A 21,949-nucleotide genomic window follows, 5' to 3' on the forward strand; every position below is an offset into this window, starting at 1 on the left:
AGCCGGGACGGGTCAGCCCTGGCCATGCGGGGGCGGGACGTGTCGACACCGGCTGGGGCGGGGACACGCCGAGGCCGGCAGTGGTGGACAGCGGAGCGGCGGCAGAGAGCGGGAAGGGACCAGGGAAGTGAAGGTGAGCAGCCGCTGGCGTGGGGTGGGACACCCCCCATTTGTGCCTCAGGTGACCACGGCCCTTGGGGAGCCTGTGAGGCTGAGGTCAGTGTGTCTTGTAGAGCAAGGACACCCCCAGTGCTTCAGGGGCAGCGTTGGGACATGGTGGGGGCAAGAGAAAGGAGCTCAGCTGACTTGGCCCGTGTTGGGGCCAGGTATGGGGCGCCCTAGGAGGGGTGCAAGGAAGGAGCTGCAGACAGGGAAGTAGGAAAAACACGGTCACCCATAAAACCAATCATTGCAGAATGTTTTGGTGGTGTGTGGGTGGGACCAGATCCGGTTGTCCACGTCAGTGGTGCGTTTGCTGGTGTGGGAGCTCTGAGAGCAGCTTGGTGTGGTAAGGCAGCCAGAGAAGGTTCTTCTGTCCCCAAATCCTGCTGCAGCTCGTGGGCAGTCACAGGAGAAGACGGTGCTTGGCCCAAGGCCACCCCTGCTGTGTCCAACACCTCTTGGGGAGCCTGGGAACGGTACTGGCCTGGCTGGATCCTGCTCCACGGCTGGACCCTGCTCTATGGCTGGACTTTATTTACTCCAGCTTCCTGCCACGCTCCTGCCACAGCCCCTTCAGCTGCTGTCAGAAAGCCAGAGGAATCTGGCAGTCCCAGAAGGTCCAGCTGCTGTGCTGAAGGGCCACTGTCTCTCCCACTCCTCCAGCTGCCCTGCAAGCCCCCAGCCCGCTCTGAGCACTAGGCAGAGGCTGCAGGGGGCAGGTCCTCTGGCTGAGCACCACAGGCAGTAGCAAGGCAGCACGGCCGGGTACTTTTTCGTAACTCCTCGTACATTTGGGTTTGCTGTGTGCTGCCATATGTTGGTACATGTGGGGCAGCAGGGGCAGGGTGCCGTGCAGGGGGATGGAACCACAGGATTACATGGCAAGGGGTCCTTGCTGGCAGCCAGAAAGAGGGGAGTGATCAATGCCTGATTTGGAGAGGTGAGGTTCATCCCACCCCTCTCCCAGCAAACAAAGGGCTGGGTGATGGGTTTGTGCCAGGGATTCGATTCAAGACCCACCAAACCCATCCTGCGTCATGGTCCCCAAGATGTCATTAGCAGGAGGTTGCAGATGCTCCTTGCTGAGCCGAGCCTCTGGCCTGCAGGTGAGAAATTGTCTTTTTGATATGAGAGCATTTTGAGGAGCAGCTCTCCATTGTGCAGTCTTGTGAGGGGTCTGGAGCTTGTGTCTGTGCTGTGGTGTCCGGAGGCACGTGCTAATGCTGGGGTCAGTGCTTGAGCTGCAGCAGTGTTTGGGTCTCTGTATGGCTCACCGGCCCTTGGAGCTGGCTCGCCTCTGGGAGTGCTGGGTGCTGTAGGCGGGGCTGCACGCCCTCCCCGACCTGAGCACATGGTGAGCATCCCCCAGTCTGTGGAGACCCTGAGGCGTGATGCCGGCAGGCCCTCGGCCGGAGCACAGCTGTGCCGCGGTGGTGCGGGAGCACTTTGCGGGGGAGCGATGAAATCAGCGGGTGTGGCCAGGATTCCTCGGCTCCCGCCGGGGCTGTCCGGTGGCTGATTTATGGTGGTGTTATTGCCAGGATCATGGCGTTGTCGCAGCAACAGCAATGCAGCCCCCACCATCCCTCGACTGGGTGGGGTGGGACTGGCTGGGTCTCCCCCCACCCCCGCTCAGTTGTCAGCCCCAGGCCGGGAGGAAGCGGCCAGGAGCAGGCTCCTCGCCCGCCTCTGGCTTTGTGCAGGAGACAGGCTCCCCCTTCCCAGCTGCCGGCGGAAGGGCCGGTTGTTTACCAGGGCAGAGGGTGTGGGAAGGGGTGAGCGCACCCTAAGTACATTAGCAGATGGGGAGCAAACAGGCAGCCAAGTTGGCTGGAGGCTGCGATGCTCCACAGCGTGCACCCATTAGCTCGGCCACTCAGGCTTCCTCCCATGACTCATCCAGCCAGCCAAAAGTGGGGATGAGAGACCATGCAAGGGGGTGCCATGCGCCTGCCTCTGACATGCTGTTGCTTCATCCCAGCCTGGCTGACACTGCATGGCAGGGCCTGCCAGGCTGTGCTCCTTCACGAGCACGGGCTGAATGCCCATGCCCTGGCCGTGTCCTGGCCAGTGGCGCACAGTGCAGCTCTGGGGTCTGCTGGTACCTGATGTGGGGTGAGTCAGGATGTGCCGTGCCGCGGGTGGGTCTTGGTGAGCAACAGCAGACCAGGCAGGAGTGGACCCCCAGAGCACCCCTGCCCAAGTGGGCTTGGGGCAGGCAGGCAGATTGCAGCCTGTGGGCAGTGGGATGCAGGGGCTCCCCGGGAGCACGGTAGGGCAGCATGTCTCTGTGCAGCCTGCACTGCATTAGCAGGGCCCCTGCAGCGGTGGGGCTGGGCGTCCTCCCAGGTGAGGCTTTTGGCTGTACCAGGTGGAGAAAGGGGCTTTTGTCTTCCAGGAGGCCGGGGCTGAGTAGGCAGCCCTGCGCGGGATGCACGAGGACCGTGGGCTGTTTGGTGGTAACTGAGCCCGACCCCTTGGCATTTGCTGCCTTCACCGCTTCCCACGGCGGGAACAAGCGGCGCGTTCTGCAGGCGGCGGCGGGAGAAGAAAGGCCGCCTTGTCCGCCCGAGCAGTGGGGCGCCGGCTGGGGCGGCCGCGCTCCCGCCCCGCATTCCTACAGCAGAGCCGGCTGGAGAGGGGCTGCATCCCCGGCAGGACGGGCTGGGGTGGCGGCAGGCGTTCCCTGTGTGTTGAGGAGCCAGGTGAGGGGCTCTGTTGGAGAGCAATGCTGCGGTGGGACTGGGGGCATCGGGAAGCCAAGGGATGCCAGGGTCACCCTCCAGCTCATGGGCAGGCAGGGCTGCCTGTGGAGTGGGGGGTGTTGGGTGGAGAGTTTGGGCAGCAGGAGGGGGGCAGAATCGGAGACAATCCCCCAAGTGGCCGGGATGCGGGTCCCCCATGGTTCTCACTAGGTCTCACCAGTACAGCCATGCTGGGAAGGGGTTAACACCGGCGCAAGATCCCACTCTGGCCCCGCTCCCTTCCTATGTAGCAGCCTGTCCCCTCCTGGCTTTTCCTCCTTCCTGAACAGTGTGACGGTATGTGGGTGTGAGGGGCAGGGGCTCGGCTGGGCTGCGGGGTCTCCAGATGCTGGGAAGCGCAGCACCCCAGTGCCTGGGGAACATGGGCACCCTGCCGCGGAGGGTCCCGCTCGGCACCAGGACCAGGTGGCAGGTAAGGGAGAGCAGGGATCCTGCCTCGGCAGCCGGTGAGCGCTTGTGAACTACTCTCGGGGTACCTTATCTCTGCGCTCCCCCTGCTCCATCTGAGCTGTCCCCATCCCACGTGGTGTGGCTGTGGTCCCCACGGAGCCCTTGCTGTGGGGCGGCCAGTCCTGGTGTTGCAGGAGACGCCTGGGCTTCATCCCAGTCCTGGATCCCACGCCTGGTGTTTTCCAGCGTTTCATTTTTTCCACAGTGTGTAATAGCCGTTCACTCGCCCCCGCAGCTGAGCCCAGTGCTGGCCGAGCGGGGGGGTCCCTCCGGGGGCTGGCGGGACAGTGGGCGATGCTGGCGGGAGCCGAGCCGGGGGCTCCTCCTGGCGGCCCCGGGACCGGCGTCCCCTAACGGGGATGGAGTACTTCCTATCTACACTGCCCGGGAAGGGTTAAGCCCCAGTCAGCTAGTCCAGGGCGGAAGGGAGGGACGTGGGGAGCAGCAGACGGCAAATTTAGATCCCCGGAGCATCCGACACGGCGTGAGCGCCGGGTGACGGAAATTGTTCCTCCTCAAGTTGCCTCCCACTCACGCAGAGAATGTGTGGCAGCATGGCTGCTCCATGGGTGGTGGCCCTGCCTGCCGTCCCGCAGGCCTGTGGGCCACATGGGCAGGGATACGGAGCACTCAGCCGGACTTGTGCACCATGAGCTGTTGCTGGGCTGCGTGGAAGCAGAGGCGTGTGCCTGGGTGCCAGAGTTGGGCACTGGTGGCATGCACAGGGGTGCCCAGGTGTGCCATGCATGGCAGGCAGGTGTTGCTGGGGACAGGCAGAACCTGTGCTTGTGTGTCTTTTTCCACTGGCAGACATTGGGGTCTGGCTGCCCACAGCTCTTGGCGTTTAAAGCATGTATTTCCAACACCACGTCTCCAAAACTGAGCCCATGTGTCGTTTTCCTTCTGGGACTGTGTCTTGTCCTGATGCCTGGCACATGCATGGGTCTCCCTGGATGGATGGGGATGTGTGCCTAGGTAGGATGCATGCCTCGGCAGGCAGGGATGCTCACTGGCTTCAGGCAGCTGCTGGTGTGATGAAGACAGGAGCACAGGATGGTAATCCTCTTGGTGGCAAATGCTAGTTTGGAATGGGTAGGGTTTGTGCTCAGACTGCTGTCCGGGATATGCAGGGAAAATGCATAAAGGCCATGCCCAGTGTGGTCACTTGTACTGCCGTTCTCTGTTTCTGCTGGCAGCCCGTGTCCAGTACCATCCAACGTCTCCAAGAAGGCACCATGGAGGCATCTGGCAGGACCCCCACCAGCCCAATCCACAGAGTCCAGACTGTCATCCAGGTGAGCATGCAGGATCACAGGACCTCTTCTCTGTGGGAACAGGGGAATCTGGCTGGGAGTCCTCTGCAGCCAGCCCTACCACCGGCACTGGCGCTGCACTCCAGCCTCTCCTCAGTCTCAGCAAATCCTATTACGGGATCGTCAGCAAAGCCCATTGAGCTAAGCGGCTGGCAGCTTGGATCTTCTTAGATGCAGCCCAAGCCCCAGGGATCTCCAGCTCCCGTGGCAGCTCATCTCTGCTTGCCGGGATAGGCAGCACAGGCAGGAGAGCCCTCCTCTCCTGCGTCTTGCTGCTGGACAGTCCTGCTGGCGTGTGGCTGTGCCTGGGCATTGACCCTGGCTATGTGGCCATTTTGGAGCAGCCCAGCCAGGTGGACAGTGCAGGGGAGTGGGCTGCAGCTGCAGGAGCTGTGAGCATCCCTCCCTCTCCTCCTACAGAACAGCCCCCTGGACCTGATCGACACGGGCAAGGGGCTTAAAGTGCAGACAGAGAAGCCGCATTTGGTGAGCCTGGGCAGCGGCCGGCTCAGCACTGCCATCACACTCCTGCCCCTGGAGGAAGGTGAGTGCCAGGGGATCTCGATCTCCACGGGCACGCTGGTGACAGAGACACTGAGACGCCCTCTCTGCTGGCAGGGAGGACCACCATTGGCACGGCTGCGACAGACATCGTCCTGCAGGGCCCCGGGCTGGCGCCCCAGCACTGCTACATCGAGAACGTGCGAGGGACACTCACCCTGCATCCCTGTGGCAACGCCTGTGCCATCGACGGTGTGCCACTCCAGCGGCCCATGCACCTCACCCAAGGTAGGAACAGGCTGTGGTTCACCGGAGCCTTTGCCCGTGGAGTTGTGCCGTTGAGTGTGGGGGTGTTTGCGGACCCATCCTGTAACTGCATAGCCCAGCTGGCATACTCCTGGCCTCTGTGCTTTGTGGTGGGAACCTGTCAGGTCCTGGCACAGTTTTGAGAGCTGGCTTTGCCGCGTGTATCAAGTGAGGTGGGAATGGAGAGACCCAGGCGGGCTTTGAGGAACAGCAGAGATGCTGAGCCGACTTTGGGAAGGGAGATGACAGAGGAAAACATCTCGGGTGTCCTCCCGACGGATGGCTGCCGGGACACTGCCGGTCTGCCTGCATGGCTACAGGGCTTGGACCCGGCCGGCCCCACCATGGCCGCTTTAGGGAGCGTGGACAAAGCCTCAGGCCCTTCCCACGCGATCCCCGCCCCGCCACAGCCCCTGTCTCGCTTCCCGGGGAGGACCCTCGGGCGGGGCGGGTGAGGCCCGGCCTCCGGCCCCTCCCCGGGGGCGGTGCGGCGCTGCCCGGGCGGCGGCGGCGGCGGCGGCGGCGGCGGTGGCGAGGTGAGTGCGGGGCTGCGGGCCACGCGTGTCCGCGCCGGGCGGGAGGTTCGCTCCCCTTCCTCCTTGGGTCACAAAGCCACGGTGCCCCTCGCAGGCGGTGGCGCTGCAGCCCCCCCGCGCTGGCCCCGTCCCTCCCGGGAGGGGGGACCCACCCGCGTGGGCGCTGCTGCGGGCGTCTCCGCGGGGGACAATGGGAGCCACGTGGCCGCCGGAGAAGGCTCCGGGCGCGACGGTCCGCGGAGTCCTGCCAGGTCCCGCTGGTACCACAGTAGGCACTGAGGGCCATGGTAGGCTGCGGGGTGCAGGCAGGGGTCAGCCGAGCTGCTCATCCTCCTGCCCGCGGGGGCAGGCAGGGACACGACAGAGCAGGGACAGCATCTGTGCAAGGCTACAGCGGGATGAACTTGCGGGGCTGTCAGGCCGACACTCTGGGTGCAGTTTGTTGGTTGGTTACTCGCTTTGCCGGGCGACCTGTGGCTCCACTGGTGCCGGCACGGGGCAGTGATGCATCTCTCCGGGGCAGCAGTTGCCGGGCTGGGCGGCGGCATTGCCCCCTGGAAGCAGGATTGCCCTCGTTCAGCCGGGGCGAGCAGGACTGCGTTCCACCCTGGCGCTCAGACAGGGGAACCAGGCCCCCGCGACGGCAGTGGCAGTTAATCTGTACTGCCTCTCGCTCACCTTGCTGCGAGCTGGGCTGACGAGTGCTCCAAAACACACGTCCCCTCCGGCGAGGGATTTTCAGCAGCGGCTGTTGGTACGGAGCGAGCCTCTCCCCAGGGCCCTGGCAGGCGCTTCAACGTGGGGTGTGTCGGCAGCACCCCGCCCTCTAGCCGCCTGATGCTCCACGCTGCCAGCACATGCCTCCCCAGCACCACGGGCAGCAGGTGAACGGACAGCGGGCGGCCCAGGGCTCTGCTCCCCTTTCTGAGGTGCCTTACCCCTCAGGGCTGCTTGGCAGCCTTGCCCCAAGCGGGCTGCTGCTTTGGGCCAAGAAGAGACGCTTTTCAAGCAGGGACAGGAGCTGTCTTGTCTGCAGCTGGCAGCCACGCAAGCCCTGGAGCGCCGCCAACTCCCCGCGGCCCCTGGCGGGGACCCCAGCTGTGCCTGCGCCTGAGATGCGCTGCCGGCAGCTGCCGGGGAGTGACCTGGATTTCAGCCTCCCCCTAAGCCTCTGCTGACAGCAGGAGCCCGCTCCCCTCCCGAGGGTGCATCTCAGGGCCAGCAATGCCCGACTGCTTCCCTGCGCTCTCCGGCACCACTCTGATGTTGCTGGCTAGTAGCTGATCTCTCTCTCCTCTCTCCCAAGGGTGCACCATCTGCCTGGGCCAGGCCACCTTCCTCCGCTTCAACCACCCTGCTGAGGCCAAGTGGATTAAGAGCATGATCCCAGCGGGGGGCAGAAGCCCAGCAGCTGTCTATGGGCTACCAGCAAGTAGGTGTCCCCCCTTGTCGCAGGTGGGGCAGGGCAGATGCTGAGGTGCTCCCTGACCCATGCCATCAGCCTTCGCAGTGCCCAGTGCTCTCACAGCCCTGTCCTGTTGTATTCAGGAGTGAGGCTCACACCTGGCTGCAGGTGTGCCATCCATCAGCTCAGCATGGTATGGCAGCTGCACTGGCATTTGTTAATGATTGATATCACCTCAAAGAGGGTGACTGTGGGCGCACTGAGGTGTGGCTTTCACTTCTGGCGAGCCTGGCCATGGCAGAGCCATCGCCCGTCGGAGCCCCCCTGGCTGCCTGAAAGAGGGTGTTTATGTGCTGGGGCTGTGAAGGCCATTTCCCGAGCTCCTGTCCTTCATCTCATGAGCTTATCTTGCTGTGTCTGCCTGTCCGTGGAGCAATGGGCCAGGTGCCAGTACTGTGCCCAGTTCCCGGGGATGTCCAAATCTCCAGCACTGATGCCTGGGCTGGTAGCCCTTCTCCCTGCCCCAACCAGCACTCCCTGGCACGGGGAGAGGTGCTTGGCAGCCTTCCCGTGCCACGTGTGTGTTGGGAAGGCAGCATGCCTGCAGCTGGGGGGCGTGAGGAGGGACGCGGGGAGGTGCTGTGCCCAAGGAGCATCATGCAACCATGCAGCATCCCGTGTGGGCCCTGCGTGGTCACTGCCACACGGGACTGGGTGGGATCACATGGACAGGGCTGCGGCGCATCTTTCCAGGCATGAAGGCAGTGCCAGCTGCCATGGGGGAGCTGCTGGGTGCCAGGGGGTGACGCAGCCTGGGTGGCACGCTGTCCTGGCTGGGCTCCGCGCCTGCTGCGATTCGCTCGTTCCCTGAGTGACAGGCACATCGGTGCTACGCAGGGAGGACGGGGCAGCCCAGGCAGGGGCACCCTGGCCAGGGTGCAGGGGGGCTGCAGGCAACGTGGTGGGTCCGGACGCGCTGCAGGTCAGCAGCTTTTGGCTATTGCATCTCTGACGCCTTGCTGGGAAGCCAGAGAGTGCAGGGGGCAAGTGGTGGGTGCGAGCAGCTGCTTTCCAGGGAGTGGAGCTGGGGTCTGTGATGCAGGGATGGCGGCTGGGCCATACTCTCAGGTTTCTGTCTCCTGGGTGATGGGGCTAGCAGGATTCCGGCCTCCTCCCTGGCCTGGCAGCCCGAGTGGGAACGGGTGGCAGCGGGGTGCAGGCAGCTCGGGGTGCAGTGAAGAGAGGCTGCAATCCAGCTCTGACTCTACAAGGCTGCGTGGAAGAATGGTGCCAGGCTGCCCTGTAGGACCCAGCCCAGGCAGGGGCTGCGGCGCAGTCACGCCGCACTGATGCCTGCTCCTGTGTTTCCCTGCAGAATCCGAGGCCCAGGTGAATGGTGGCCACCAGCTGTCAGAACGTGGGTGTCACAGCCACAGCTCCCTTGTCAGCTCCATCGAGAAGGATCTGCAGGACATCATGGACTCGCTGGTGCTGGAGGAGTCGGCATCCCCTGGCATCCAGAAGCCACCTGCCTGCAGCCGATCCCCCCTCTCCCCTGTGGTGAATGGGGGTGGGCGCTGCCTCCTGTCCCCTCCACCCAGCCCTGGGGCCGCCTCAGGGGGCTCCAGCTATGAGAACTTCTCTCCCCTCTCCTCCCCGGCCAGCAGCGGCAGCTACACCAGCCCCTCACTCAGCAGCCAAGAGCAGGGCCCAGCCGTGCCCCCCCTCGTCCCACTTCGCTCCTCCAGTTACAACCACACTGTGCAGCCACCCACTCTGCCTGGTGGGGGTTCCAGTGAGCCTTGGCCAGCTGAGAGGCTCGGGGACCACCGTGGGGGCAGCCCTTGGCTAACACCCAGGGTGGCGCCGCGGCCACGGGTGGCCCTGCAGGAGCGGCCCCCCAGTCCCTTCCGGGAGCCACGGGACTCTCTGGCACCCAGCCGGCAGCCCACCAGCAGGGCAGTCCCAGAGGCCCGGTTGCAGCCACCCGAGAGCCCACGGGTGGCCCGGAGGAACATTGAGAGCATGCGGGAGCTGCCTCCCCTGAGCCCCTCCTTGTCACGCCGGGCTGCCAGCCCTCGGGCAGCCCCTGACACCCCCTCCCCACAGCCCCGGCTGGGCAGGGAAGTGCCTGGCAGTCCTCGTGCCAGGCTCAAGGGCCCAGAGGAGTCGAAAGGTGCTGGGGGCCCCTCACCCCCACTGCTGGCAGAGAGCCCCGCACGCCGTCCCAGTTTCAGTAGTTGCCTGAGCCCAACATATGGGCTGGGCTCCCCAGCTGTGCCCTCGCCCCAGCAGAGCCCCCGCACCCCCAGGAAGCCTTTGGGGAACCCACGGCTGCCAGCAGGATCACGGGAGCGCAAGAATAGCATCACTGAGATCAGTGACAATGAGGACGAACTGCTGGAGTACCATCGGCGGCAGCGGCAGGAGCGGGTTCGGGAGCAGGAGATGGAGCGCCTGGTGAGCCTTGGGGCTGGGAGGGGACACATTTGAGTGTGGGACACCCCCGTTGCAAATACCTTTTGTCATTTGCTGCTTTAAAACCCGGCCTTTTCCTTTTGGGGATTTGCCACAGCTGCCAGGCTGCTGGCTTATCCAGGGGTATTATGGCCAGGAGCAGCCATCGGTGCTCAGCAGCTCTCCAGGAATACAAAGCCCCCAAGTTACAGCAGCCTGTGGAAGCTGCCTGGGGCCAGCATGGCCCCAGGGCTGCTGGCTAAAACGGTGGTGGCCCTGCCTTTGCAAAACTCCCCATATCTTGTCCATCCCTGCCAGGGCCCATCTGCTGGTGGTGGTGCCATGGCTCTGTGGACATTGTGGACATCGGTTTAGGGCTGATGGAGTTTTTATGGAGATGGCATCTGCCTGGGTGAGGTTTGCGGTGTCTCTGCCAGTCCTGCAGGCCGAGCCGCCAGGGCCCTGTTTGCTCAGCTCTGACTCACGCCTGGTGCAGGCAGCATGAGTCACTGCCTGGAAATAGCGGAGGCACTCGGCAGCCACTGCTGCCTGTAATTAGTCTGTCTCAAGATCCCAGCACATCGAGTGCCTGGTTCTGGTGTGGGGTCGAGCTGGCTGCATTGCACTTTGTAATGTTGGCTGCCCATCCCAGCGTGCGGGCCCGTATTCTGGTGGCCACCATTGTCACGGGGTTCCGTCTGCTCCTGCCACAGCATGTGCTGGATGGGTACCTTGCTGACCATTCTTCCCCACAGGAGCGGCAGCGCCTGGAGACCATCCTGAACCTCTGTGCTGAGTACACCAAGACAGATGGCACTGAGCCAGGTGACGTGCACAGGCTCCTGGCTGGTGACACAGATGCTGGCCGGTGGGTGCCCAGGGGTGCCATGGCTCTGGGCCATGCTGTCGAAGAGCTGCAGCAGAGGGAGATCCTGGAGAGGTCGGATGAGGAGAACCTGAAGGAGGAGTGCAGCAGCACTGAGAGTACCCACCACGAGGTGAGGGGCCAGCTGTGCCATTCTGTACCATGCCGTGCTGTGCTGTGCCATGCCAATTGGCCCTCTCCACAGCACGAGAAGCTGACGGGCCCCCGGGCCAAGGAGGCGCAGCGGCTGGAGGAGGAGCGCGCCAGCGTCCTCGGACGCCTGGACCAGCTGAAGGGCCGTGTCAAGGAGCTGGAGCAGCAGCTGCAGGAGACGTCACGAGAGGTTAGGGGTCAGGGGACACTTGCTGCTTGCTGCCCTCACCAGTCAGCACTGAATGCTAAGGGTATGAGCTAGATCCAGCTGGAGCAGCCATCCTGATATTGCTTTGCCTGTCCAGGCAGAGATGGAGCGGGCACTGCTGCAGGGTGAGCGGGAATCAGAGGTGTTGCGGCTGCGGCAGGAGCAGGAAGCAGTGCAGCAGCTGCAGGAGAAGCTCTCCAGCCTGGACGCCAGCATCCGCAAGGAGCGGGACAAGGTGAGCCCAGTCACAGGTTCCTGTTGTCACCAGCTGTACCATACCCTCCCTGGCACTCACAGCCAGTGCTGCAGCATTCCCATGCGGACATGTTCTCCAGACCCTGGGCTCCACAGAGGCTTTTGGGAGCAGCCCCTGTGGTGTGCGTTGTGGGAGGATCTGTCTGTCTGCCTGGGGTTGGTCAAACAGCCCTGCTGGAGGAGAGCAGGGCCAATGCTCAGGAAGCATTTTGGCTGCTGCCTGTTGCTCTGGCAGCGAGACTGGTGTGAGGCTTTCCGGATGGCTGCTGCCTGTGGTGGGCAGTGCCAAAGCAGAGGCCTTGGCACTCCCCATTACCTGCCCTTGCTAGGGAACTGTGTCTTGCAGCAAGTCACCTCACTCTGCTGCACCTTCGTGTGTGATGGCAGCTGTTGCTGTAGCGTTCAGCTTGATGGAGGTGGCTGGGAAACCACTGTTTAACTTGGTGGCTTTAGGAGGGGGTCCTGGTCCCCTTTCCCATGATGTTGTCTGTGGTGCAGTTACTGCTTGAAGGCACCCATGATGCTGCGTGTGTGGCACATTTATCCCAGCTGCTGGTTGCTGGTTATCCCACAGCCTTGCAGGCAATGTGGCATGGCCTTGGACAAGCTGCTCTGTGGCAGAAGAGATGCTGGGATTCGGTTGCCTGCTGCCTGAAGTCATTGTCCCTCTGCAGCCTATGCCGGGGTCCCACCAGCAGCTCTGTGCCACCATGATGTGGCACCAGCGTCCCTCGGGGTCTGGCCAGCCCCATGGCTGTGGGTGCCGGGGCTGTTGGGGTGCCTGTGGCCAGGCAGAGCAGCCATTGGTGCCTGCCAGAGGTGCTCCTGCAGCATTTGGCTGTTTTGTTCTGGTTTTGGTCTTCCAGCCCTTTGTAGGCATCTTCTGTAGCCAGGGACAGCCTAATGTAGAGCCAGGGAAAGCCCTCTCCCAACCTCTCTGCTGACCTAACCGCCCACTTTCCTAACCCACCTGCACTACTCGCACTAACAGTGCCTGCTCTGAACTCTGCCATCACCTCTGATAACTCTGCATGTTCAGGAGCCCCCAGGCAATGCACAGCTCCTCTCCTCGGGCACCTGCCTGTGCCAGCCTTGCCTCCCTGCCAGCATGTCCCCTCATAGCCCTTTTCATGATGTCCCATCTGTGTGGAGCACAGGATTCCTTGCAGCAAGCATTTCTCAATGCCAAGCCCCTGTATGGTACTGCCAGACCTGCAGGAGGTGGTTCCCCTATGCCTGTCCAGTGTTGCTGGCCCCATTTTACTGCTCCTGTGGCCAGGCCCCTCATCCCAGGCCCAGGAGCAAGTGTCTACTCTGCTGCTGACTCAGCATAGCCTGAGTAGATCTTGCTGGACCACAGCCTCCTGTTTTCACTGCTGCCCTGTGGGCAACCCTCTCCTTCTGATGGATGAGGGTGGTCCATGCCCTCAGGCTGCACTCAGGGCCAGTTCATTCCGTTCCTAACTGGCAGTATCCTGAGTAGCAGTTAACAAAGCCAGCTAGTGGTTATTCAGAGGGTGCATGTGATGCAGCTGTGTGCAGGATTGGGATGACATTAACCATGCTGTCAGCATTGATCTTTCTGCTGCCTGCAAGTTTGTTTTTGGAAACACAAAGCTGAGGTCAAGGTTTGGCTGTAACCGCTCTAACACTGCCTGGCCCCAGCTCCTTGTGTCTCTTGATCTCTCGATCCCCCTGTAGCTGCCATGATGCTCCTTCTCCTGAGCCCCCTCTGTCTCCAGCTGAGCTCCTCTCTAACTCACAGCTTCTGCATGGCGCCCATTTGAGATGTGTGTTTTCTCTCTTCTTTCTTTTTTTTTTTCCTTTTTCTTTTTCTTTTTTTTTTGTTTTGTCTTGTTCTCCCCTGATTCAGGAAAGGGCAAAGGTTGATGCTGAAAGGAAGGAGCTAGAGCAACTCCGGGCACTTTACCATGAGTCGAAGAGCCACCTTGATAAGTGCCCCGAGTCAATGCGGGAGCAATTGCGGGAGCAGATGCGAAGGGTCAGTGTCTCCCCCCACCCCTCCCGGACCATGGCCCACCTCCCTCCGCTCCAGCTTAGGCCAGCTCTTCCCTGCCAGCCGGGGCCGCACTGGGAGCGTCGCACCCGGGCTGGAGGCGGCTGGCACCGGGCACCATCGTCCTGGTAAGCTTGCCGCTCGCCCGGGCCCGGGGCGCGGGACCGGCTCGGCAGAGCTCCTCGGGACCGGCTCGGCAGAGCTCCTCGGGACCGGGCAGGGCACGAGCATGGACCCTGCCCTGCAAAGGCTGGGGAGTCTTGGGGGCTGCTGCATCCTCATCTGCCTGCCTCCAGCTCTTTCCTGAGAACGTTTATTTACACAGTGATGTTGATCTATGTTACTACTAGTCCTCAGCACTTTTTCCTATTATCCGGTGTTTTCTGGAAGTGGTTGACTTTCCCCAGCCCATGGCTGGTGCCTCCCCAAATAAACCCACATTGCCACAGCCTGCTCCAGCCAGGCACCCACATGCTGGAGGAGGCTCTGGTGTATAGTGGGCAGGGGGGCAATGGAGCAGTGTCTGTGTGTGGGAGCCCTCAGGAGCCACCACATCAGCACTGTGCCACAAGAGCACTGGCTGCCCGGCTCACAGAGCAGGATGAAACACATCTCCGTGGGGTGCATGGTGCAATGGCGGCCAGGGTGGCACCAGCAGGCCCGGAGCTGAGGGCTGCCACGTGCTGTCGGTGCCTGAAGGCTGGAAGGGCACACAGGAGTTTGTCCAGCATGGGGCTCGTCTGTGGGGGCTTTGCCACCTGTAGGCTTGGTGGCACAGTGTTGCATGTTGGTGGTTATGCTGGCACATGGTGTTTTGCTATCTGTCAGGGCACGGCTTTAGCCCATATGTGGTTCAGCAGGGGCAGCTGGTCTCCAAGGGCTGGCAAAGCCCCTGGCTGTGGCAAACTCATCTCATGGGGGTGACTGCTCTGTTCTGGCCAATTCTGGGTGCCTCCATTGCCTTCTTCTGACAGCAGACACTCCTGTCAGTATCTCTCATGTTTCTGGTGCCCAGCAGAAGGCAAAACTGCCTGCCTGCCCACACCAGGCACAGGGGACAGGCTTGGCCACCAGCTCTTGTTCCTGGCCAGCACCAGTAGGATGTGGAGACATGGCAGGAGGTTTTGCTGGGGGAGACCTGCCTGCAGGATGCAGAGGTGCCCATCCAGTGGGACTGATCCACTCATGGTGCTCTTGTGTGTTCAAAGGAGGCAGAGGCACTGGAGACGGAGGCCAAGCTGTTTGAGGATCTGGAGTTCCAGCAGCTGGAGCGGGAGAGCCACCTCGAAGAGGAGCACGAGGCACGAGGCCAGCAGCTCCTGCAGAGCCGGGCTGAGTGCCACCGTAGCATTGCCCGCAGGAAGGTAAGGGTGGAGGGGCAGTAGGTCCAGTGTGGCTGGGCCTGGCATGGCCAGGCAGCATCCCATGGCTCATCAACAGCCACCTCATCTCTACTGCCTGCTCCTCAGGAGAGAGTGGCTGCCCTGGATGCCCAGGCTGCCCAGATTCGGCTTCAGAGTGCCCAGGAGGCCGAGCGCCTGGCCAGGGAGCGGAGCAGCATCCTGCAGCTCCTGCAGAAGGTAATGCCATGATTGTGTGCTCCTGAGGGTGCTCGAGGCAGGGGACAAGATCATTCCAGCTCTTTCCAGGTTGCTGGCAGGCAGGGTGAGCCTGGGGGGTGACCGGCCATGGGGCGCCAGTAACCATCAGCTGCCTCTGATCTGTCACCCCATGCACAGGAGAAGGAGAAGCTCGTGTCTCTGGAGAGGCGATATCAGCTCGTCACAGGTGGCAGGAGCTTCCCCAGAATGTCCTCGGCTCTCCGAGAGGTAAGTGGGTCGAGGGGGCTATGGTGCGTAGAGCTGCTTTCCTAAGCTGCTGTCGCGAGTGAGGACGAGCCTTGTGCACCACTAGCTTTGCTCTGCAGCAGTTTCTATGTTCCCAAGTACCTTCTGACCAGAGCCAGGTGCTTCCAGCTGCTCAAAGTCTCTCTGTGGGCTCCAGAGGTTGGGAGGGAGGGAAGGAAATGCAACAGAGCAGCACATAGGACAGCACTGCCTGGGCTCCCATCCTTGCTGGAGAGCAAGCATGGGGGTGTCTTGGTGCTGGTACAGGGGACTTCTAGGTGGAAGTGAGTTGCCCGTTACCCTGCTTGTGGCTCTGAATGGGGAGCCAGAACCATGATGCCCTCAGGGGCTGTGGTGCTGCCTGACCTGCTGCTGGGAAGAGGCACAGGATGGCAGACTCCCCTCATGCCTGACTGAAGTGGGACTCCTGCTGCTGCTGCCACCTTGCTGTCTGTGCCCACCTTGCCTACGTGATCTTTCTCCTTCAACAGGAGACCCTCCACACCTCAGAAACTTATGAGCTGTTGGAGGGAACTAAGCCCCTGAGCCCCCTGCCAACAGCAGCTGCCTCCTTAGCTTCTCCTGCCACCTGCTCCTACCCCAAGGCACAAGAGGTAACTAACTAGAGGGACTAGCTGCATGTGCTTGCTCGCTTACCCCTCCTTGGCTGAGACCCCTTTTGTGTACTGATGTCACTCCCAGGCAGCAAGACAGCCCCACAGCAGCATGGCTGGGGCACTTATCATATAGCTCTCTGGCTGTGCTCATTAACACTCAATCCTCGATTCCAGGTGCTCTCCTGAGCCCACAGGGGATCCCAGTTCCTGCTGCTGCTGCTGCTGCCCTCTGTTTTAATCCCGGTGCAGCGCTGTGGGGCACAGGCATCCCTGTGCTTCCCCCTAGCCCACTGCTGGCCATCTGGCTGGGCACCTCCTGACAGCATCCTGTAGGGTCCTGCTAGCCTGGCTTTCCCAAAATAAGAGCAAGTCCCCAGCTTTAGCATGTTTGGTTCAGAAAGGACAAGGAAGTGGATTTTAAGCTGGTAGCACAGCTTGAGGTGCCTCATCCAGTGCTGCTGCTCTAGGGAGGACTTGTGGCCAGTGACCGTACAAGACCCTGAGGCATCCCTGTCCCTTGTAGGCACTCAGCAAAGCTGTGCTGAGGGCTAGGGCAAGATGGGTGCCAGCACACCCAGCCCAGCTCGAGCACCATGCTTCCCGCACGGTGCTGCACACTGGGGACACCATGGGCAGCAGGGCAGGGTTGGGGAGACAGTGCTGGGGCATGAAGGCACAGGGAGGTTTGTTCCCACTATGCAGTCAGTGCCATGATGCCAGCACACGGGTCTAACTCTTCTCCTTCTCCCTTGCCGTGGATTTCTAGGAGTACATGAGGCTGTCTGACGTTTTCAGGTTCTGCAGTAATGCACATGGCCCCAGCCTGGACACTAAAGCTTCTGCTGCTGCCCCCGCTGCCACTCAGCGCTCTTTCTTGCTTGCTGTACCTCCCACAGCCGATGAGGTACCTGCCCCAGAGCATGCTCAAGTTTGCTCCCTCGGGTTGCCCGCTGCATCCCAGGCAGTGAGGAAGCTGCGGACGCGCGGCCTCCCTGTGTGCCTTGGTGCTTGGAGCCCACATCTCTCTGGGGTCAGGACACTTGTCTGGCTGCAGCTGAGTGGGGAGCAAAGGCTCAAGCTGCCCAGTCTCCTTGCTGGGGTGCAGTTCTTGCCTGCTCTGGATGTAGTGGCAGAGTTCGGGAGCAGACTGGGTGCCCAGCAGTGGGAGGGCAGCCTTTTTGTCTGTTGGATGCAGTCCTGGCTGCTTGTCCCAAGCAAGGAGGATGCAGAGTAGGCAGGGACCTGACCCAGTGCCCAGCACCAGGGTGGCTGCAGCACCAACTGCTTTTCCTCCCAGGACAATGAACCCTCCTTTGGGGGTTGGAGCTGCCTGCTCGTTCCTCTGTGCCTGCTTGCCCTTGCTCTTCTTCTGGTTTAATCTGCTTCTCTCTGCCCAGTATGTGACCATTGAGCAACTCTCGGGTATCCTGGGCAGCCTCCACACCCCTGCTGCTTCCCTGCTGGGCTGTACCCCTCCGGCTCCTTCATCCTCAGGCAGTGCTCCTCCTCTTCCATCTCTCCCTTCTCCCTTCGTCTCTGCAGAGGTTGGTGCCCTGTTTCCCCCCCTTTGGCCCCTTGCACTCTCCCTGGGAGGTGATGGAGATGCACGGGAAGGGCTGAGCTGCAGATGGAGCTGAGCAGCAGCTTGGGCTCTTGACAGTCCGCACACCCGTGGCTGTCCTGCCTGGCGCTCCACTGCCCCCAGGGCAGGGGGTCTCTGTGCTTGATCAGTTCTCATGTCCTCGTGAACAGCAAATGGCTCCTACAGCTGCTGGGACTTAGCCAGGGAGTGCGCAGGATACCCAGGGGTCTGCACGTTAAGTTCTGGGGGAATGGTGCAGGCACAGCCAGGGATGCTCCAGCCTCTTCTCTGTGCATCTGTCCCTCTTTCTGCATTTGTCCTTCATCCTTTCTCATGCAGCCTCTCTCTCCAGATGGAGCAGCAGCTGTTGGGAGGCCCTGTGTGTCTCCCGGCTCTTGATTTAGAGAAGTGGTACCAGGAGGTTATGGCTGGCTTTGAGACCTCCTCTTCCTCTGTCTCTCCTTCTTCTTCCCCTCCTCCACTTCCAGCTAAAGCTCACTCCTCTCACAAGGCTCTCCAGGTAATCCTGACTACCTGCTGCCGAGGTTCAGGCTTTGGGGCCGCTGGTTGCGGCAAAAGTGGGGCAGTGTGGGAATATTCCTGTGGACCCTGTACCGTGAGTGCTGCTGGGGCCCTGTCTGCCACGGCAGGCAAAGGCAGAGCAGACCTGTGGCCTAGGGCAGGCAATCTCTGCTTTCTCTTGCCTGCATCTCTGCCAGGATGGCACCAACACAGAGCAGGATCTGGGGAGGGTGAGCAGGGCTCAGCCCTGCTGACAGACGAGCCATCTGTCCAGGGTGCAGTTCCCCCACGTATCTCTCACATCTGCGTCTCTGTGCTCAGGTCTACCGCGCAAAAACAGAGGGTGGTGCTGGTGTCCTCACCCCTCGGATGAAGAGTGGGACCCCCTCGTCCTCACAGCTCAACCTCTCCATGCTGGAGTGTAGCCCCTCACCCAAGGTATGGCTGCCAGGGGGACCCAGGCACCCTGGCCATGGCTCACACATGCCTGGTGCCAGCCCCCATCCCCATCCTTGCGGCTGACCAACTGCTGTCCTGCCCAGGGCCCCCCAAGCCCGGCGGGCAGCCTGTCCCGCAACCTGGTGGCCACGCTGCAGGACATCGAGACCAAGCGCCAGCTGGCCCTGCAGCAGAAGGGTGAGCTCTGGCTCTGCGTCCTGGCTGTATGGGGTGGTGGGACTTCGGGAGACACTATCCCCGCTGCCACTTGGGCAATGGAGAAGGGAGCCTGGCTGAGGGTGGCAGCAGCAGCAGTGCTCTGGCAGGATGCAGTGCCTCTCTCATGGTCTCTTGCTTTTCCCCCCTCTCTTTCCTCCTGACCCCTCCACCTGACGGCCTGTCTCCAGCTGAGCTGCTCCCAGCAGAGCCCTTGCAGCCAGGCGATCCACCAGGTAGAGATGTGGGGTGACTTGGACTGCCTAAGGCAGCCCAGAGGCAGCAGCATGGCTGTTTGCTGGCACCTTCTGCCATATATAAGAGGGGCATGACCGGTCCAGGACCCCAGGTGCATATTGACATCTGCTTAGGGACAGCCCTGTGCATCCCTAACCTGCTAATGCTTTGCTCAGCCTGTTCCTACCAGCCTGGCGCATGTGCCCCCCTGCTCCTGCCCAGACAGATTGCTGTGCCTGCCAGAGAGCTGTGACAGCAGCTCCCACCTCTGCCCCTACCATGCCTTCGTGGCTCCAGCAGTGCCTATAGTGTCTTCTGCCTGTGCCACCCCGCCTCGTCCACCATCGATGCAGCTCTGAATGTGGCACATTTAACTTGACGTTGTCACCTTCCCATGGCACAGGTCAGCAGGTGATTGAGGAGCAGAAACGGAGGCTTGCAGAGCTGAAGCAGAAAGCAGCTGCTGAGGCACAGTCCCAGTGGGAAGCCCTGCATGGGCAGCCTCCCTTCCCCACTGCCTTCCCCCGGCTCGTGCACCACTCCATCCTCCACCACCACCGGCCCCATGGTGCCGGGCCCCGGGCTGAGGAGCTGGACCACGCATACGACACACTCAGCCTGGAGAGCTCAGACAGCATGGAGACCAGCATCTCCCTCGGCAACAACTCTGCATGCTCCCCTGACAACATCTCCAGGTAACCCTGGGGCCAGCTCGTCTGGCCAGAGGACAGCCTGCTCTGCTGGTGTGCTGCTGGCTCAAGGTCCTTCCTGCTGGGGCAGCAGCTGCGGCTGTCTTGCAGTGCCAGCGGGATGGAGACAGGGAAGATTGAGGAGATGGAGAAGATGCTGAAGGAGGCACACGAGGAGAAGTCGCGGTTGATGGAATCCCGGGTGAGTGGGGGCACCAGCACCACGGCTGGACGGCAAGCAGGTCCCCAGTCCTTGGGGCTGAACGCCTGCGTGTGCTGGCAGGAGAGGGAAATGGAGCTGCGTCAACAGGCGCTGGAGGATGAGCGCTGGCGCCGGGAGCAGCTCGAACGCCGACTGCAGGACGAGACTGTGCGCCGGCAGAAGCTGGTGGAGAAGGAGGTCAAACTGCGGGAGAAGCACTTCTCACAGGTGTGAGGCAGGCTGCCATCCCCCTCTCCCAGCCTGGACAGTGAGGCACACGCAGCTTGCTACTGATGTCCCAGCTCGCAGTGGGGGGACGTGGGTCTTGTCACCATTGGTGGGCTTTGCAGGGCTGTGTTGCTTTTCCAGGCTCGTCCCCTGACACGATACCTCCCCATCCGCAAGGAGGATTTCAACCTGCGGCTGCACATCGAGTCGTCAGGCCACAACATTGACACCTGCTACCACGTCATCCTGACAGAGAAGATGTGCAAGGGCTACCTGGTCAAAATGGGCGGGAAGATCAAATCTTGGAAGAAGCGTTGGTTTGTCTTTGACCGCATGAAGCGCACCCTCTCATACTACGTGGGTGAGTCCCTATGCTGCCTCACGTCCCCTCCCCACGCCATCGCCCACAGTCGACAACGGTTCCCTCTCTTGGGCAGATAAACATGAGACGAAGCTGAAGGGTGTTATCTACTTTCAAGCCATTGAAGAGGTTTACTATGACCACCTCCGCAGTGCTGCAAAGGTGAGAGCCAGGCACTGCCCCTGCTCCCGTGTCCACTGGGACCCGCCATGGGCATCCCCATTCTCCTGCGTTGTCCTCTGTCACGCAGGTAGGAGGTAGTATGGCAGTGCATGCCAGGGATGCTCCTGCAGTGCTCCATGGCCCCTAATGGTGCCAGCTTTCCTTCCTGCCAAGGGCAGGACCCCACTGCTGGGTTTTGTGGGGGGACAAGGAAGGGATTGCTGCTGCTCAGAGGGGGCCAGTGCTGATTCCACCCTCCCCTCCAGAGCCCCAACCCTGCGCTCACTTTCTGTGTCAAGACCCACGACCGACTCTACTACATGGTGGCACCCTCAGCCGAGGCCATGCGCATCTGGATGGATGTCATTGTCACTGGGGCAGAGGGCTATACCCAGTTCATGAACTGAGGAGGGATGCTGCGCACCCCAGATCCACCAGCTGGACGGACTTCTGAGCATCCCAAGCAGCAAGGAGCTCCTGAGGGGACCATGGTCCCTGCTGCGCCTCACGCCACAGGCTGTGCACACCACGTTTGTGGACCTGCATTGGGCCCAGCTGGGCGGTACTGAATGTTGCCTGTTCGGGCAAGGGAATAAGTTTTTTTATGTTGACTTTTTAAAAACAAACTTTATTGGAACAATATCAAAGTGCTGAAATGTAAAAAGCTGCCAAAGACCTGCTGGGGCCTGAGCTTTCTGCCTTGGGGAGGTGCTAGTTTTGAGGCTGATGCTGATAGTTACTGCCATAGTGTTCCAGGGAAGGAAACGGTGAGGTCATGCTGTGCTTCCAGCTGGCCCCATGTGGCTAGGACCCCCTACTGTGGTAGACTCAGACCCCTCTTCGTAAACCCTTTGCAACTTCAGATCGTTGTCCCCCCCCGTGCCGGGGCCAGATGGGGATTGCGGTGTGGACTGCCCAGTCACAAAGCATTTCGTGACCTGGGCTGTCCCTTCTATGTGGCCTCTGAACTGGCAGCACCTTCCAGACAGACCAGAGTCTGCCCCTGGGCTGGGGGGATGGACGGGGGGGCACTGGGCAGGGGCTGTGGCCCCTTGGAGCTCACTGGGCGTGAGCTGGTGGGCACGGCATCGTGCCTACGAGATTGTGGGGGCCGCAGGAAGGTGCAGGAGATACCAGCAGGAAGCGACCGGAACAGCGGGACGGAGATGCGCCCATGGAAGGGGCCGAGCCCGAAAAAGGGCCGGGCTGAGTCCACGTGAGCCGTGCCGAGCCTGAACCCAATCCGAGCAGTGCCGAACCCGAGTCAAGCCAAAATCGGGGCCGAGCGAAGGTGGGACCAGGGCGGGGTCTGGGGGCACGGTCTGTAGGGGCACGGTCTGTAGGGAGCACGGTCTGTAGGGAGCACGGTCTATAAGGAGCACGGTCTGTAGGGAGCACGGTCTGTAAGGAGCACGGTCTGTAGGGGGCACGGTCTATAGGGGGCACGGTCTATAA

The 21,949-nt window shown here is 61.8% G+C and overlaps 1 protein-coding gene across 11 annotated transcripts; it reads left to right on the top strand.

Annotated features, from left to right (window-relative positions):
• Positions 1 to 2: 2 nt before the first annotated feature.
• Positions 3 to 21,169, top strand: PHLDB1 (pleckstrin homology like domain family B member 1). Of its 11 annotated transcripts, XM_048328837.1 has the most exons (27): positions 2,114 to 2,277; positions 2,561 to 2,867; positions 4,574 to 4,672; positions 5,111 to 5,234; positions 5,309 to 5,479; positions 7,340 to 7,465; positions 8,814 to 9,898; positions 10,651 to 10,893; positions 10,966 to 11,103; positions 11,219 to 11,356; positions 13,250 to 13,378; positions 14,602 to 14,757; positions 14,863 to 14,973; positions 15,133 to 15,222; positions 15,732 to 15,854; positions 16,624 to 16,761; positions 17,255 to 17,401; positions 17,792 to 17,959; positions 18,283 to 18,399; positions 18,504 to 18,597; positions 18,807 to 18,851; positions 19,256 to 19,547; positions 19,653 to 19,743; positions 19,825 to 19,971; positions 20,113 to 20,332; positions 20,409 to 20,494; positions 20,761 to 21,169. In XM_048328837.1, the coding sequence occupies exons 1-27, from the start codon at positions 2,204 to 2,206 to the stop codon at positions 20,899 to 20,901; spliced, it is 4,800 nt and encodes a 1,599-aa protein (XP_048184794.1). In that variant the 5' UTR covers positions 2,114 to 2,203; the 3' UTR covers positions 20,902 to 21,169. The 11 variants fall into 11 exon arrangements, with proteins under 11 accessions (XP_048184805.1, XP_048184794.1, XP_048184796.1 ...); XM_048328841.1 differs by lacking the exons at positions 2,114 to 2,277; positions 2,561 to 2,867 and adding an exon at positions 2,940 to 3,339; XM_048328848.1 differs by lacking the exons at positions 2,114 to 2,277; positions 2,561 to 2,867 and adding an exon at positions 3 to 133 and having other exon boundaries at positions 10,651 to 11,103.
• Positions 21,170 to 21,949: the final 780 nt, after the last annotated feature.

This window comes from Corvus hawaiiensis, chromosome 25 (genome assembly GCF_020740725.1).
Source record: "Corvus hawaiiensis isolate bCorHaw1 chromosome 25, bCorHaw1.pri.cur, whole genome shotgun sequence".
Lineage (NCBI taxonomy): Eukaryota > Metazoa > Chordata > Aves > Passeriformes > Corvidae > Corvus > Corvus hawaiiensis.